At 39.6% G+C, this 17,947-nt stretch overlaps 1 protein-coding gene across 2 annotated transcripts; it reads left to right on the top strand.

Moving 5' to 3' along the window:
• Positions 1-576: 576 nt before the first annotated feature.
• Positions 577-4,644, top strand: LOC103707126 (neurofilament heavy polypeptide-like). Of its 2 annotated transcripts, none has more exons than XM_026804642.2 (2): positions 577-688; positions 2,149-4,644. In XM_026804642.2, exon 2 carries the CDS (start codon positions 2,152-2,154, stop codon positions 3,568-3,570), a length of 1,419 nt encoding a protein of 472 aa, XP_026660443.2. In that variant the 5' UTR covers positions 577-688; positions 2,149-2,151; the 3' UTR covers positions 3,571-4,644. The 2 variants fall into 2 exon arrangements, with proteins under 2 accessions (XP_026660443.2, XP_038984000.1); XM_039128072.1 differs by lacking the exon at positions 577-688 and having other exon boundaries at positions 1,972-3,348; positions 3,382-4,644.
• Positions 4,645-17,947: the final 13,303 nt, after the last annotated feature.

Consider the following 17,947-nt stretch of genomic DNA (forward strand, 5'->3'; position numbering starts at 1 on the left):
AGTAAGTTTTAAGAAGCATTGCAAGCAAATCAGGGTAGTTCGAGCCAATGTTGACTAATGTGCACGAACCAATCCGTTTCAACCATGATTTAATGAAATGGCAGATATAATTAAAAAACGACCATCTTAATGGTCCAAATTTCGTTACCACCTAAAATAACAATATCTTCCAATAGTGCTGGCATTTACTGTTATCCGTTACCTCCTGCGATAATTACTGACAATGGCCGTTATTTACCCGAACCCCTGTTTTTAACCCAAAAAAAACGGAATCCAGGTTTGGGTCGGCAAATAACGGCCACTATTTGCTTCTGTATGGTGGTAAGTAACGGTTTGGATAGGACCACCCCGATGGAATCTCCCCATCTCTCTCTCTCTCGCCTTCGCTCCAATGGATACAGATAGAACCAGAGGGTGCATTCATCAGAAACCTTAGGTATCCTTAACAATTTCTTCACAGAATTGGCCATGCAACGGCCATGCCCGGCTGTACATTGACCCGGTCCACCCACCTATTATTACCGACCAACCAACTCCTCCCATTTCAAATAAACGACCCCCTCCCCTATGCTTCCTTCCTTCATTCAAACCGATCTCCGAGCAAGGAAGGAAAGCCTCGACGTTCAAATCAAGTTCCATCTCAAAGAGAAGTTCATAACGGCAGAATTTTGACCATTCCAAGGACAAGGTAACTTTTACTTTTATTTGCAGCAATTTCTCAGGAACTTTGGACTTTCTTGTTCACCCACATAAAGAAAATTATACAAAATGTCGATTGAGAGGCGTCATGTTGAATTCGTCTTTAGTACATGTATATAAAAAAAATAATCTTCTTAAAAAAAATAATCTTCTTAAAAAAAATAATCGTCTTTAGTACATGTTGATGGCAAATTTGGTTCAACCATAAGATTCTTTTGTTATTTGGTTTGAAGCCACCCTTCTCTGCAATGTATACGCCATGAGTGACGCATACCATGCGGAAAGGATGGCATCAGGATGACAGCTGATCATACAAAATTTTGAGTTACTCTTCCGTAGAGCTTTCTGGCATGGGCTTGTGATGTACATCTCATCCTATTTTTTAGGGGAAAGGACATGTTTTGGTGGTTGTTTCAGTTCATGTGATTTTGATCTGTATCTGTTCAGCAAGAAAGAGAGAGAGATTTTGATCTACATCTGAGTCAGACTCAATTATTTAAACTTTTTGGATTGATAAATTTTGCTTCTAAAATGATCATTCTTCAAGATCTTAACGCAACTTGACATCAAGAGTAGACTGAGCCACAACTGAACTTTGGCTCGAGATGAAATCCAACTTTGATCTGCTGCCCACCTTAAAATATAGCTGCTGCCGTTCATGGATGCAGGCCCATCCTCTTGGATTTATGACTTATGACCTAACGCCCTTGTTTGTATGGTTAAAATATCGTTTCAAAAACACTTTTAGCAATGAAACAAATTAAGCTAAACTAGAAAACCTTACATTTGCAAGCAAATATGCCCCCTGGGTTGTGTTCAGTATGTGAAGCTTAGATGAATTTTAACATTTTTTCCCCCATTCTTGTCATCAAGCATCTCTGTAAATGTATACAAAGTTCAAAACAATCTATATAGATCCATCAGTTATAAATTTAGTAAAATGGTTCTCACAGACCCATATCGATACACTTACGGCTCAAACTGGTCAGCGTACGCTCAATTATTGTCCAAATTCTAAGACAAACCTATGGATACATCATTAGGTTAAATCGTCCAAATTCCAAGACGGAGCTACGGGTATATCATTACATATAATACCATTGTGATATTATATCAATGGTGATCAGAGGTCGGTTAACTTCTCCTCTGTGCTCTCTTGAGTTTTGTTAAGCTTGGTGTTGGTACGAGCATGTCTAATGGAAATCTGAGGTCTTCTGAGGTAGCTTGGATTTAATATTATGCTGTAAGATAACAAAAGGGAAGTCAATGAATCATGATAGTTATAAAATCCAATATATAGTAATTAACGTGAAAAGATTTACATTAAACATCAAGGAAATGCATCCCAAATACATGTAATAATGAATCTTTGCTGTAGCTGCTTTTTCTTACCAACCTTCCATTTTTTTTGTGCTCTTGGCATACTTGTTTGCATATTTGTACTTTCAGCCCATGGCTACAAGAGTCAAGGAAGGCGTCCACCTGAAGGAGAAGAGCGTCTCAGCTCCTTCAACCCCTGGAAGGACTTTTCTCTCTGATGGGGGACAAACGACTGCAGACTCCCCCAATAGAGACATCCCCGCGGCGCAAGAAAAGCGTGTGCCCAACTATCTCAAGCCAACGGTAAGTTCGTGTCATGACACCTCCCGCCGATACCGCAAGAGTCAGCAACAGCATCCTGAGGATCCCGCGACAGCCGCCAGCTCTAGGAAACGCCTTATCTCTTCAAAGTCCATGGAGAAGCCTGTCTCACCATCATCCCTCCCTCATAAAATCTCCAAAGAGAAGACACCAAGGAGCGGCTTGTCGCTGAAACCTGCCCTTTCTCCGAAGATTGTCCCAGAGAGAGCATCAAAGGTTCCTACAAGTGGGAAGACTCTCAAAAAAGCAAAAAGTTTCCCAAAGAGCATGCTAAGGAGAAGAGAAGTCAATGGCATCACTTCCACCACCACTGCGATCAAACGAGAGCAAGAAGACAAGGTTCTCCCCATGGACAATGGGGTGCAATGGCATGCTGCCCGACATGGATCACGGTCCCCAAAGAGCAACAGTGAAGGCAAGCAATGGACAACTTCAGAGGAGAATGATACTGGGAAGCCAGGAGCTCCTCGAGTGAAGGTGACAAAGAAGGTCAGCGGCAATGGAGTGCCAAGGAAGCTGAAGTTCCAACAAGGGAGGGAACTGGAAGGTGAGGGAAAGGAGGCAGTGGGTGAAAGGTTGAAGTCTAAGCGAAGTGGTGGGGGGGTGGAGGTGAAAGGAGAGGGGAAGACGGAGAAAGCGAACTTGGTGTTGAAGTGGCAGGAGGTTAAAGAGAAGGATGCGCCACCTGCCTCCAATGATGTTATGGAAGAGACAGCGACCAAGCTGGCAACGAGGAGAAGCAATGTCAAAGCGCTTGTGGGGGCATTCGAGTCCGTTATCTCACTTCAAGAGCCGGAAAGTCAACCGAGTCAACAGCAGGAGGAGGTGGTGGCGAAAGTTGGAAGAGACGGTCAACCAAGTCAACCAAAGCCAGAGAAGGCGGCCAAGAGTGGGGAGGAGGGTGCTGCAAGAGGTCAAGCAGGTCGAGTGAAGCCAGAGAAAGAGGTCGAGGGTGGGGAAGAGGGTGCTAAAGAAGGTCAACCAGATAAACAGCAACCAAAGAAGGAGGTGAAGGATGAGGAAGACGGTGGTGAAGAGGAGTCAAAGGGTGGTCATTTGGGTCAAGAGAGTCGACAGAAGGAGACGAAGGGTGAGGAAGAGAATGGTATCGAAGAGGAGTCAAAGGGTGGTCAGTCTGGTCGAGAAAGTCAGCAACCGGGGACCGAGGAAGAGGAAAGCAAGGGAGAGGAGGGTGATAGGGTGGCGGAGGAGGACGTTATAGCAATGTGAGAGAAGAGGGGATGCTGAGAGGATGAAGGAGGGGGTGCCAAGGATTATTATGACAGTATGCCCCACAACTGTGAAAGGGGAAAAAGAAATATCCATGATCCAAGCGAACAAATCAGTCATCAATTGTGCTAAAATACATCCAACATATATACTTCCATATGTGTGTAGCATTGAACGTTATCTAAAATGAGACACCAATGGATGCTCAGAGTTGATGCCAAATTATGTAAGATCATTCTCATACCATTCCATTTACTAATGGGTCATAAGATGTATGAATTGAATTGAAGTTTTCTTAGAACAAGAATTGGGTTGAAGGTACTACGGCATAATTACACAATCAATATATTGCTGAAACATGGAAAATTTCACAAAGTAGCAAGAAGAAGGTCTTGTGTACTTGATGATGTTGGCAATAAAGTGTCCAAGCATCGCATTTGAAAAACAATGAGATCTAAATTGGAAAAGGTCAGGCTTGGCTATAGGGGGAGTCAATTAGCAATGGAATTAATTGCATGTAAACTAATTAATCTAAGAACATGACTAATTTTAATTCCAGTCAAAAACAGAGGATAGAGAGCGCATGAGCTTTCATTCTGCTTCTGAAGCTTCAACTAAGAAGAAGTCAGCACACCCTACAATTTTGTAGCAGCATCTCACCCTGTTGGATCTCCCTGCAGGCGCTATGCAAAAGCTAGCCCGTCGGGTAGCTCCGTGGTAGAGCAGTTGGCTATTAACTAATTGATTGTAAGTTCGAATTCTACTTGAAGAAATTTAATTAATTCTTAATTAAAGAATACAAAATTGAATTAAAAGACTCGTTTTGACCGTTAGGAGTAGGTAACCTTTCTATCGTTGTTTCTATTACATTCTATCTCACCATAGAACAGAAGACATTCTGTTCTATAATTCTTGAAAATCGCCGGCATAGATCCGGGATATAGAGCCGCCCGCCGTCATCATCCTTTCCTTCCATAAAATCTCATTTTTGAAAAAAAATCTATCACGGATGTAATCTTAGTCAAATAAAATATAAACATGGTAATATGAATAAAATTGTAGAAGAAAAAAAAACAAATAAAAGAGGAAGAATTCAAATTATAAGAAGGCAATTAGTGTAGCCAGATATTGTAGCCAGATATTGTGGCATTGGAATAACGAGAGGATAGGATATCCAAGCAATCTTCGTCTGGCAGGTGGTGTTTGGTATGGGCTCCATGCGGCAGACAGGATATCGCCATTGAATAGGCGCCTGCTGTTTGACTCATTGTTTAGAGCCCTCTCTCTTATCACTCTTAACCTTTCCCCATCTTTTCCCTTCAAAAACCTAATAATCCAAGCATTCGAAAAATTAAGGGAAAAAAAGAAGCGAAGAAAGAAGAGGCTGACATCTGAAAGCCCTCTTCAGAGATTTGCAAAACCAAAAAAGAGGAAAAGAATTAAGAAAACAGAGAAGAAAGAAGAGTATAACATCCGAATATCATCTTCATAGATTACAGCCAAAAAGGAAAACAAAAGAATAAAAAAGGAAGGAGAAATTCGCGTCCGGAATACCAAACCCTAAACTTGAATGCAGAGGCGGCTCCAAATCCTTGAAACCTTGCCCGACGACGAGATCTTAGGGTTCTGGGCAGGGTTTTATAGATTCGTTGTGCAGCCCGTGAGACCAACAGGAAACGGACACGCGTCTGAGGCCCAGTGAGCGGGCCTGATGCGGTGGATTTCGTATGTGCCAGCTTTGTCGGTCGGTTTGGATTGGGCCGGATCAATCCAGCCCATAAAGAAGATTTCAGAAGTTTCTTTACAATAAGATGGGCCAAGGAACGATAATGACAACATTCGTTCATCCAAATATCATCAAGTCCACATCAGCCGGTTAGTCCAGATCAGCAATTTTTAGATGGCATACGATAGCATGTGACCATTTCCATCAAACAGAAGTCATGGCTTTAAAATTTTGATGATCTAATTGTACTAAATTGAAGTTCAACATAAAATTGAAAATCTCCAAAAAAAAATCGAAATTTTTGGTATGATTAAGCTTTTTTCTTTATTTAATGAGATTTTTGAGTTATCCACAAAAAAAAGCCTGTAAGCAATATGCTACGCAGGGAGGATTGCACATAAAATTTTCTACAAACTCATCAATGTTCTTATGATTTTATATATTCCGGTTACACAAGTTTCAGTTATTTTAAATTATTTTTTTTATCTTTGTCATCTAGATTTTTTTTATTTGATTTTTAATCCCATTGAGATTTTTACTGTTAGTCTAATTTGTCCGTACATACCTCCTAATCTTTGAAGTGGATATATATATTTAAAATTTTCCTTTTGCAGAGGTTATCGGATAAAAAGCTTTCCAACTAGAAAAAGCTTTCTAGATTATACACTATCAACTTTCTTAGGACAATTGCTATGCGCGCCAAGACCAATATTCTTGTCAGAATTAGAGCTGATCATTGCTGGGCGCAGGGGCAGCCCAATACATTTGGAGATCTAAGACAGATTCAGTGAATGAGGCTTTTTTTTATAATAAATTTTTTTAATAAATATAAAATATTTAGAAAAAAGATATGAAATTAGATAACTATCAAGTATATTATTTCAACAAAAATGCATGCATGCAACATATAAATTTTTTTTTAATTTAATATAATTTTTGAATGAAAGTATGGAAAAGTAATTATGTTTAAGAAAGGGTCATAAAACTAATTAAATAACCGAGATAATGCTTTGCGGTACTATTTACCATTCAAGCAAGAGCAGAGTAGGAAAAGGTTATCCCATGGCACTTCAGGTCAAGGTAAGAAAAAAATTTTCCCAGAACCTCTCTATGAGAAAGTAGGGGTATTATGGAAAATTCACTCTATCTAATTAATAAAAGTCCCATCCCACCGTCTCTCCTTCAGGCGAGTACCCAAGCAGCCACTGCAACATCACAGCACAGCAGCCATTCAACTCCCCCTCCCTCCTTTTCTTTCTCTACCTCCAAGAAGTCCATCTCCAATCCCCCTATCTTTCTTCCTTATGGCCCAGCTGGATCAGGAGTAATGTGAGAGAAGGAAAACCAAGACCAAAACCAAAAAAGAGAAGGGATGAAAGATAAGAGTGGCTTCAGACGTGCATCAAGCTAACCAAATCCCTCCCCTCTCTCTCTCTCTCTCTCTCCACCCAAAACAAAACTATTGTCCCCAACTTCCCAAATTGCCCTTTTGCAGGCCAGAAAACTCTCCACCCCCCTTCCATCAAGGGAGAAGACTCGTAGCCAGCTCCTATTCCCGTTTTATATGGGCCTTTGCTTCCTTTTGGTCAGCCTCCTGGAGGCCTTCTATTTGCTCGGGCCGGTTCTAGCCGGATGTCGGGCCTAAACTTTATTCATTTCTAATCGGTCTTCAAGCAAGGCCTACGTAAAATTTGATATTATTTATGCCCAAACCGGGCCCATGATCAGCTACAACCAGAATGTATCATTTGAATGCAGGTTCATTGTATCTTGAGAGATGACCACCACCAGCCCATGCATGTCATGGGGATGTGATCTTCTCTAAGAAAAGCATATACGGGCATCCCTCAGTGCGTAAAATCTTCCTAAATCCTTTTCATTTACTGCTTTGCAAATAGTAGATTTATCCGAGTGTTAATTTTCAATGTAATTTTTGTAATATCATCTACAAATAGCATGGCAACTTACTTTCTTAACATCTTGTGCTATACTATTTTGTAGATGATGCTGCATGCAGGTGGAACTAATGCACCATCGGCAGCCCTCCAAATATATCATGATTATTTATTATGGATAATGGGGATGACATGTAGGAGGTATAGCTGGTGCATTACACAAGCGGCATGGTATGCAAAATAGATTTTTTCCTGATTTTCACACCAACCTTATATCATGTGAGGAGAAAATACTTTTGTGCACTAAACCATCAATCCATATGTAAAGCATATGCTATTCGCTCTTCTAGGTTCTAGCATCAATCAGCAGATGTTAAAATCTCTTGATTGCACCGAAAACAACGATTTCCGATTTGGAGTTCTAGGATTCCCCTGCTATACATAGTGTGTAACTCATAATCTACGTATCTCTTTTATTTGAAATAATAAAAATAAATATCTTGTTGCATCTGAAAATTGCTTGAACTGAATTTGAAGAGCTCGACAAGATGGTTTTCTTAGTAGTGTTGTCAAAAATTTGAGTTCTAAAACTTATTTGAAAATTTGAGCTTACCAAGCTGGTTTTCATGTTCATACACTTCCATTCCATCCAAAAAATAATTCAGTACGGTTTCACTTCCGACAATGAAAGCTGTCGTATTTGGTAGCCATGCAAGCACGACAAAGATATGCACAACCAGAGGCAAAAAAGAAAAAGAAAAAGTGTAGGCAGTCTTTTCGGAACTTTGACGGGCATGGTCATCAAGCAGGCTTCCTTCTCATCCAAGAGGCCATATTTGGATTGTGGCCATTGTGATGCCATGCATTCCAACTTCATACCTTTCCTCGAACCATCTTCTGAATGTTGATCGGTTAGTGGAGATTTCGATGTCAGAATAATTTTGTGCTTATCTTCGAGAGTGTAATTAAAGGGATCTAGCTAGGATGGTCAGGTGCACGCTCGCCATAGAATCTCTTTTGGCTGGTCATTGTATTCTGTGTTCAGGTGAGGAAGAGTGGACCATGCCCTAATGTAGCTATCAATTCCTATTTTCTTTTTTATTTTGTTGCATGGGTCCCCTTTTCTATGATGATACCAAGGTGCTTTGCATCCTCGTGATTCCAGAAGAAAGGAATTAGCTTTGTCTTGAAGTCATGAATCCGCATAGAGGGCTGCAAATTGTTCGAATTATTTCCTTTTGGATGTGACTTAATTTAAATAATTTTTAAGGTTGTGATTTTTCTATTTGATACTGTGATAGTATGAAATTAGGTGGTCTTAATTATTACCTTCTTTTCATTTCTTGCAGTAGGGAATTTGTTTGCTGAGGCCGGCCTTTTCCAAATGGAAGAGGGGTTGCAACTGCCGGGTTGGGGGCACGTTCCTTGGCACGAATCTGCCAATGGATCATCCATCGATTGCTTTGAGATATATGTAGTGAGTGGAATGTTGAAGATTATAGTGCTTTGAGATATATGCAGTGGGTGATCCAATAGTGAATTCGTGCGAAGAAAGATGAATCATTCTTTCACATGAAGGATACAATCCCGATCAACAATTGCTAGACTATAACCTAGCACTTTCATTTTACTAATATTTTTTTTAATTTTTTTCCATCTCATGATTGTACGAAAGCCTGTCTATTTAGCTTAGCTGTTAAGATGTGTTAAATAGTAGCAACAATCAAGATGCATGTCAAGTTTGGCTGGCTACAAAAGGTAAGATATGCTAGGTATAGTTTGTGGCTAGAGCTATAGAGGCTAAGTGTAAATGCCCGACTATGATGGCTAATAGAAGGCAAGGTTTTACCAAAGCAAAGTTTCGGCATAAGCTTCCATGATGAAGCAAATGAATAAAATTAAAATAAATTACAAACAATCTCTTAGGATTAGATATAAATTATATTTACATTAAATAGTTTGAAAACATCTACTTACCTTCTTCAAGTTTATCTTTATCTAATATTTTAACCAATAATTTAACAGAATGTTAGTCAACCTATTAACATAAAAAAAAATCCAAATGCTATGGTAGAAAAAATTTCAAAAATAATAAGGATAACCTTAAGTAATATAACAATCGTTCAAGGACTTAAGAAAATATATATTATCTTTTTCTTCGTCTACGAGCAATTTTGACTCTTCACAAAAAGATCAACGATTTTATTAGTGCAGTGAAATTAATTATATGCAAGTTTAAGTTTTATCAATTATTGGATGTAAACCGTATATCTTGTCAGGTTGCCACCGCAGCTCTGGACAAATATTATGCGATAAAAAAAGGAACTCCGTACGGTATATCGAACATATATACTTCCGTATGTGATGTCGTTCCGTTGGTGGCTTGTAGGGGACTGTAACCCCAAACGGTATATCTTGCCGGGTTATGGTTGTTGTTTTCCGCTCCACTTGGAACCTTCGAGATCTCCAATTGCCCCAAGAAAGGGGAAGAGCCCCTGGTGGCTAAATGGAGAGGGTGGAACAGCACTGGAGCCACCTGATGGTGATGTCAGAGAGTTGCACGCAATTCTCGTGGGTAAGCCCAATCAAAAGCAGTTTCGAGCATAGAATTAGAGCCAGATCCAACTAATTATTTGATAAATTAGATTTTTTTTTTTTTGATTTTAGTGGTGGAAGACAAGAAAGGCTTTTCTAATATGCATGCATGAACTTCTGTCTGGTGTCAGATTCAGCTCGGGCTCAAATATGTCTGGTGGATGCATTCTTAGTTTGAGAGTGAAATACCCAAACTAATTAAGAAATCAAAATGTCCGTACTCCAAAAGTCATGCTTAAGCGCATTCTGCACGGCAATATCTGTCCTAATATGGGTCAAATACTAAGAATATCAACCGGTCGAGGTTAATGAAAAAACTGAAACCAAAATTAAAACTAAATGATTTTTGAAATAATCTATCACGATCACCCTCTCCTATTATTTTTCTTGTTATCTCATTACAAGCCATCTACCTTGGTTAGCCTTACTCAACCCAATTAATCCAAGTCTAGTTGATCGCCCTGACCATGACTCCCGATCCAAATCATTCAATTAACGTTCTCTCCGAAACACAAATTTGGTTCCTTTGCCCCAATCCTAGGTAACCTATTTAACCCATCTCTTTCAAAATCTGACTTTTCTTTTTTTTTACTAGAAGAAGATGGGTGAAGCTAAATGAAATTTATCGAGATCAAGAATTACGATGTAGGTAGGATTTAAAACTAGTTTAATTATATACAATCTCCAATAACTTAGCCAATTGGCACATTCAAACCCAATCAACACTCTAATCCTCATGCATTTACTTTTTAATCAATCTTTCTCATTGATAAAGATTAATATTGCCAATTCGTACTCTTGTAACTTGATAATTTTTATGCCGACATAGCATAGAGGAGCCACTCCCGTCCATGAGAAAGGTCAAATCACCATGTACCACATTAGCCCCATGCTCATGCATAACATGGGTACGATCACTATGGAGAGGCTTTTCCGCAAACTCCAGAAGCCGACAAGCCAAAGGCCATGCGTCCGAGCCTACCTCGGAAAAGCCAGTATTCGTGGACCTGAATCATTTTCAAATCACGTCATCGTGCGTCCTCGTAACGATCGGACGGCTCAAAAAGGTCCCACGTCGGACAGCGTGACATGATGTACGGCGGAACGCTCCGAGGCGGCGCAGAAGCAAAAAAAAAAAAAAAAATAGATTGCCGAGGCAGCTTGCATCACGACGACGGAATCCACCTCGGATTCTCCATCCACATCTTACCACGGCGATTCCTCGGCCGTCGGCGAGCCTAGTCCTCGCCGCATCTTCTCATAGCCTTTCTTCTGATGGCTCTGATTCGACCATTTTTTTAGCAGTTGAATAGCTTTATTTCCCACAGGCCATTTTTTAGAGGGAATAAACAGTGACTACGAGAAATTTCCCATAGCCTTGTATTATACCATTACGGGAAGCCTTTTCCTTTTTCTTTTTTTCCTTCTCATTTTTCTAATTATAAACTCTCTAATTGTCGATGAAAAATTCTCTGAACAAAGAGAAAAATTCTCTCATCAAATTGGATGTTACTAATTATTCTCTTTTTCGGTTTCAAATATTTGTATGCTATCTTTATCTAAGACATTAAAAAAAACACTAATTATCAAACATGTCAAAAAAAAAGTAGGTAAGCATTGGTTTTTAATGTGGCCTGATAGCAATACCACTAGCAGTATTGTTTCTTTCTTTAGAAAGTACAATGGTTTGTCCATAACTAATTAGGTTTTACGCGCATGATCAGCTTTTATAGTATGAACACCAATTAAGTTAAACCAAATGAAAAGAATCGAAGGACTTATTGATTTGTTAGAACTATAATATTCCTCTTGCATCCTACCACGGTCAATAGTTATGGCTACAAGTTTTGGCTTTATGGAAAATGTGGAAACAACCTAGTTATGGTTACAAATGTATTTCTTAGGTCATTATTTCTTACACTCACCAATTTTAACTACCATATAAGAATTTCAATAAACCCTCCAAGCGTCATTAACCCAATCCAATAGTTGAACATAAAGTAAATTTGGGTTTAATATAGCTAAGCAAGAAAGCTCGAACTACATCACACATCAAGGAGTAAATTTCTCAAATTAAATTGGATGTTATTATATTTTTATTTTAGGATTGGAAAATTATGTGTTATCTTTGTCCAATATAGAAAAAATGATGAATTACCAAATTGACCCTAAAGATATATATACACTATCGTTCAGTGTGGCCCATGGGGGGATCACATTGATGGCAATATCACCTTCATTTTTTTTTTCGGAATATGATGATTGTTCACTAACATTTGGATTTGAACTTCAAACCTCCCACTTGGAAACGAAGCTATCACATGTTCTTATGATAAATAGATTTAACGATTTAAAAGTCAACAACAAATTATCATCGAATTATTATAACTCAATACTATACTAAATGCTTCAAATACTATATAGATTTGCAATATAAAGCCCTCAACTACTACAATAAAATCGATTTTGTGCCTTTTGTCATTTATGCATGTAGTAGGGCAATTCATCGACGAATTTAAAATTTAGATATCAAAAGGCTTATTGCCGAATTGATAGTCATCTATTGAACTTTCTTAAGTTAAGAAGCATGCCCTTGTTTTGCTGCACAAGCAAAAATCAAAATCTTCACTGATAATCTATACATCATGCCAAAATGGGATGTCTCAACAGAGTACACATGTAGGTCCCGGCGAATCATAGAGCAACATTAGTGGTTGATATTAATCAAACATTCATGCTATTGACATGTCACTAGTGATCGTTAAATACGCATAACTGATTAAGTATCACATCACTAAAACAAATTTGACTGAGGACAGTGGTGGAACCAAGACCTTCTACCTAAACCGTCAGAATAAATTGGAACAAGGTTCCTGATCCTATGCATCATCTTATATTTCAATTGATTCCTTTTTTTTTTTTGTCATTAATTAGTCCGCTAGCAAGGGAGTGCCATTGGGGAAGATTCCACATCCGTCATCGCAACGGCAATTCACCATCGAGGAGATTAGAATGTCTACGACATCGCTGACGTGGACCCCGTTAACATCACGTCAGTACCGAACCCCTGGCTGAAACGGGCATCCAAGACCGTCCCTCAAGTGCCGCCACGTGGAAGACAGCAGTCAATGCATGGGGGTAAGAGTTCCAATGGCCCTATGCCACGTATTTACTCGAGAATCAAAGAGACGTCCCCGTCAATGCTTAGGGGAGGCGGTGGGCGCGCCAGGTCGTTTCGCTATGCCGTCTCAAACAGCGTTGCAGTCGTATGAGGCGACGCGTCTCGTTCTAGTTGGTCATGAAGCGGGACCCACAGGTTGGAGAGTGAATCTATGATGAGATCGTCCGACACGGCACCAAATGGGCACAGATCCCGTCCTCCGAGTTCTTCCTGGAGAGCGCGTGGTGGACGATGCGTACAGCCGCGTGGCAGTTGCCGCCATCCCCTGAGCGATGCCAGGAGCGCTGCAGAAACCGGGAGACCGGATGCTGTGAACATCTGCAAGGAGAGGTTCTGACGTCCTCCCCCAAGCTTGATTTCTAATTATGCCCTCCCCCTATAACGCCGTTTGCCCAATGTAACGATGTCGCTACTCGTAATCCTCCGTCAGAATATAACCCTTGCACTTGTCGCAATCTAATTTTCAAATTTATTAATATATTAAGTCATTATCATGGCTGTTAGAGTATAATAATAATAAGAAATGCTGTCCATCCTATCTCGTTAAGCCAAAAAAAAAAATTACAGTAATATTGTTTAACTATTTATTTAATTATTTGATATTATGTTGAAGTAGTATTCTAAGAAATATCCAATTCTTCAAATCATATATGTAATTGAGAGATAAAAACATAATGATATATAGAGTTACTCATGGAAAATTAATGTTGCCCTTTTTATATCACTAATGAAAAGAGGTTAGAGGAAAAAATAAAAATTCAAGAAGTGAAAATTCTGTCCATCTTCTTAGGTGAATATTCTGTGAGTCTTCAAACATATCTTTAGAACTTTTGAAATACTCTTGGAGGCAGTATAACAACAAATTAATGGAGAAAACACTGTATATATAACGGCTGTTACGTCATGGTGTGCACAAATTTCGCGGTACCAACGACAGCTATGTAACGGCCAGTTATCTTAAGAGCCGGTTCTCGCACTCGTCAGTCTCCAATTAAAAAAAAATAACTGGGTGAGAATATCAAACACTTTGAAAGAATTGGGATAAAAGGGGGAAAAAAGGCAGCGAGGAGCGGAGAAGCGGGGGGAGAGAGACAGAGAGGGAGAGAGAGACGTTTGGAGATCTCGCCGGAGTGAGAGAAAGAGAGACGGTTGGAGATCTCGCCGGAGTTGGTGGCGCCGCGGAGGATAATTATTTACAAGACATCTCCATCGCCGGAGGGAAGCGTGGAGGCGGGCGGGAGGGGAGCAAGTCTGGCAGGAAGGTTGGGGTCCTTCGCAGTGAGGTACGCCGCCATCCGGCGGAGGAGGATAGGCGCCCGGGTGATGGCCTGGTGGCAGAAGAAGGTCGTGTTCCCGGTGAAGCGAGCCTGGGTCACTGTCTCCGCCCGGGTTAAGGCCCGAAAGAACGGTGAGATTACCGCTCTACTCCTCTCCCTCTCCCTCTCCCTCAATTCTCACTTCTCAGCCTCACCGGCCTTCCCTTTCGCTGAAAGAAATAATTAATATTTTTAAGTTGTTTAAAATAAAGTTTTGATCTTGGGAGGTTGATTTCTAATTGGTTTTATTTTTTAATAATAATAAAATGATTTTTAGATGCTCACTTCAATAGCAGACACGCTCTTCCTTGTGATCTTTGTACGCGCTAATATCTAGAAACGAATCTCAAAGTTATCAGATAAAAGGGCGAATAATTGCTTCTTTATAAACGTCCCCCCTCTTCTTCTTGTGCTTCTTCTTTTCTCTCTTTTATCTTTTTTGGTGATTGCAATCGGTCACGGGATTACACACCAGCTTGAATGAGTGGATGGTGGTCTTTATTTCTGTATTTTTATGGGACAAAAAATTAATGGTCCATCGCCTTGCGAACGGGCGTAGAAGGTTCTACTGAGAGGGGTCGGCACGGAGAGTGACGGGGAGAGAGCGGTGTTGGACGAAGCACTCTGTGCTTCTTTTGATTTTAACCGTCGATCTTGGGTATCTTAGCCGCACTTTTTTTCAGGACCACCTGGTGCTTTTTTTCCCTTGAGCCACATCCACTAAATAGCTAAGATTACCTACGGCAGTATTAGGCTATGGTTATTGGCTGAATTCCGAAAGGGCCGGCGGTATAGATAGGTATCACTCATTGATTCGAGATATTTGAGTTGGCCTTTCAGACCAAGCATGTCTAAAAGGCTAATAAAATTGTAGACTGGGTGGCTTTGTACATGTCCAAATACTCTAGAGATGTTCTTTAGGTCGGAAAGAGCGAGCTACCTAGAGTGTTCCAAAATTTATTATTTTTTTGATCTTTTTAGATATATCCATATTAGAATTGTATGAATTTTTTAGCCAAATTTTTTTTACTATTATTTATATATATATGTGTGTGTATTATTTGCTCACTTAAAAGTAAATATCTTATAAAATATGATATTATTTGCGCAAAAATATAAATGTAAGATATTCTGATCGAAGTATTCTGTTCTTTTAAGATTTTCATTGCATTTTAGAGTGGCTGTATTAATGTCATAGAGGAAATATTCTAGGAATATCCTCTTTTATCGTTTGGGCGAGCTCTATCTATACTAGGTCACGTATTTCTTCTTATATAAGGGTGAGGGTAGAAGGGATGACTTATCTCTCTCCTTTTTAAGAGGATATAGTTATATGAGACCAATTTACTTAGCCGATGACTTATCAAATTTGGCTGGGTCTTCTATGTTGAAACTAAAACTAGCTTGTGGAATTCTACGGTGTTCGTCTATAGAATTTTCATATGTTTGGTAGAAAAGTTGTATCTTATCATGAAAATGACAGTAGTAGTTATTAGTAGAGAGTTGCGTTTTTCTAGGAATTGGTAGAGGTGGTCGAATTGAGTTTGGCTTTCCATTTTTTTATAAAAAAAAATCTCTACAATGCCTATTATAAACACAGTAGACTCTACTAAAGTATAGTAATACTATTTAATCCGAGAAAACTTAAAAGTGATAACTAATTTAAAAAATAATGTACATTTATAGTCGGCTCTTGGTTACATCACAGTCTCTGCTGCCCACATTGTTAACGTGTGCATGTTCTGATCAAGTTGGTCCACTGATGTCATGTCTCTCAGTCTCTGATCATGGATTCTGCATCAAATTGCGAGATCTATAACTGATATTAATATTAGTTTCTTTTGGTTATTACGAATAGCCTTGATGGTAACCACGTCTATGAATGATATGAGCAGGTGGTGGTATCCTTAAACTCCGTGACGACGTGCAGACCTGTGGATACCAAGATGTGCAAGTGATGTGGGAGATACTGAGATCGGAGATGGAGCTATCACGCGCGCCGAAGCAGCGCAAGCGACCATTTTGGAGGTTATCAGCCTGGTCCGCCCGGACATCGTCGTGCGGTCCGATGGAGCCGGATTTGAAACAGTGCACGAGAACTTGAACAAGGCCCTATTTAGTATGCCACCCCAACTCCTTCCTCTACATCAATAAGATCACAAGAGCTACGAAAAGAGTTTGTGCAGTTTTCCTGTTCTTGTGTGCTTGTACATAGATTCGACAAGCTTTCCATCAAGAGGGGGGTGGCTTTCTTACTTACCTTTTGGGCTTTTTGAGCTTTAGCCCTATTTGTGAGTTTCCTTGATTTCCATAACATAATGTTGGAAAACTCATGGATGTATTTTGGCACGATGTAATCTTCTATATGCAGTTCCAATCGTTTCTAGATCAATAGTGCATGTTTGTTCCCACGCAGAAGGTTGTTCCATCATGGCTAACGACATTGTAAGGGTCTAATCTTCCTTTGGATGTATGGGGGCCAGTTTAAAGTTTTAAAGGTTGTTTAACCTGGCTTTATCGATCCAAAATTAATTCAAAATACCGAGTATGCTTTATTTAATTAATCTCCGCCTGTACCTAAACCAAGTAAAAGAGTCTTGAGGTCCTGAACCTAGTTGTTCTGCTTGCACCCAGCAACCCAGCGCCCTTATAAAGAGAATCCTTGGTGTCAAGAATAACGTGCTTGTATTGTTACATGAATAAGTGCAATATCTTGTATCTAATGGTTTGGTAATTCGACAGCTTTAGTTGTTCATGCTCTTTCGAGACGGTAATTTTATTGGAATAACTATAACCACAACCATCAAGTCTTGTATCAGTTATTTGAAGTCTGGTTTATGAATTCCCATTTACCAAATGTCCTTCAAGAAAGTAGAAACCAACGCGTCAAAGAATCATGTTAATTCTGTAAGTTGTCTTTGTCTAAAAACTACATGTATATAGGAGGGTTCGATGGTTGATACATCTGCATCATTGAAAGTGAGTCCTAATTTAGCAAGTTAGCAAGCCTCTGTCACTAATGAGAATTAGCTTATCTTATCTAATTTATAATTCAAGCTACCTGTCCCAATTTATAATTTAAGTGGACCAAATGGATTGATGGGTAGGCTCAACAACTTTAAGTGGCATCAAGCTTGGTAAATGGGACACTCCTGATGCCGATAAGGTGGTCCCTCAAATCCATCTCGGTTGTGGGATATTAACTCGATGGTGACTTAAAAGTGATGCCTGCTTTATTAAGTGATTAAACGAGCAAGGCAGGTGCCTAAACTAGTCCTAATTCACACAACTAAAATTAGAAGAGTTGTGCCTAAAATTAGAAAACTAGTCCTAATTTGATGAGAATTCCAGAGCACCAGAGTCCATCAAATTTTTGTCCTTAAGCATGTGTCGGTGAGAATAGCACTAGATTGGATGATGCTTTGAAAATATCCTCCCGTTGCACCTTTTTCTAAAATATTTTTATTTATCTACCTATGTTTCTGAGAAATTCCAACATGCAATTCTGATATACTTTTCTCCCACTCGTAGAGTTAAGTATTGACCGTAACCTAACTTTTTTAGGTCACGTCTTTTGGCCAATGAGATGAATGGAAATGGAGGCCGCCGTCGTATAAGATGGTGGATTCCACATCTACCTAAGTCAATCGTTGCCCACATTTTG

The sequence above is a fragment of the Phoenix dactylifera genome, chromosome 7 (assembly GCF_009389715.1).
Source record: "Phoenix dactylifera cultivar Barhee BC4 chromosome 7, palm_55x_up_171113_PBpolish2nd_filt_p, whole genome shotgun sequence".
In the NCBI taxonomy this organism is placed as follows: Eukaryota; Viridiplantae; Streptophyta; class Magnoliopsida; order Arecales; family Arecaceae; genus Phoenix; species Phoenix dactylifera.

What these genes read in the sequence shown, in the direction of transcription:
- LOC103707126 (XM_026804642.2), top strand. Translation starts at nt 2,152, where the DNA reads ATGGCTACAAGAGTCAAGGAAGGCGTCCACCTGAAGGAGAAGAGCGTC.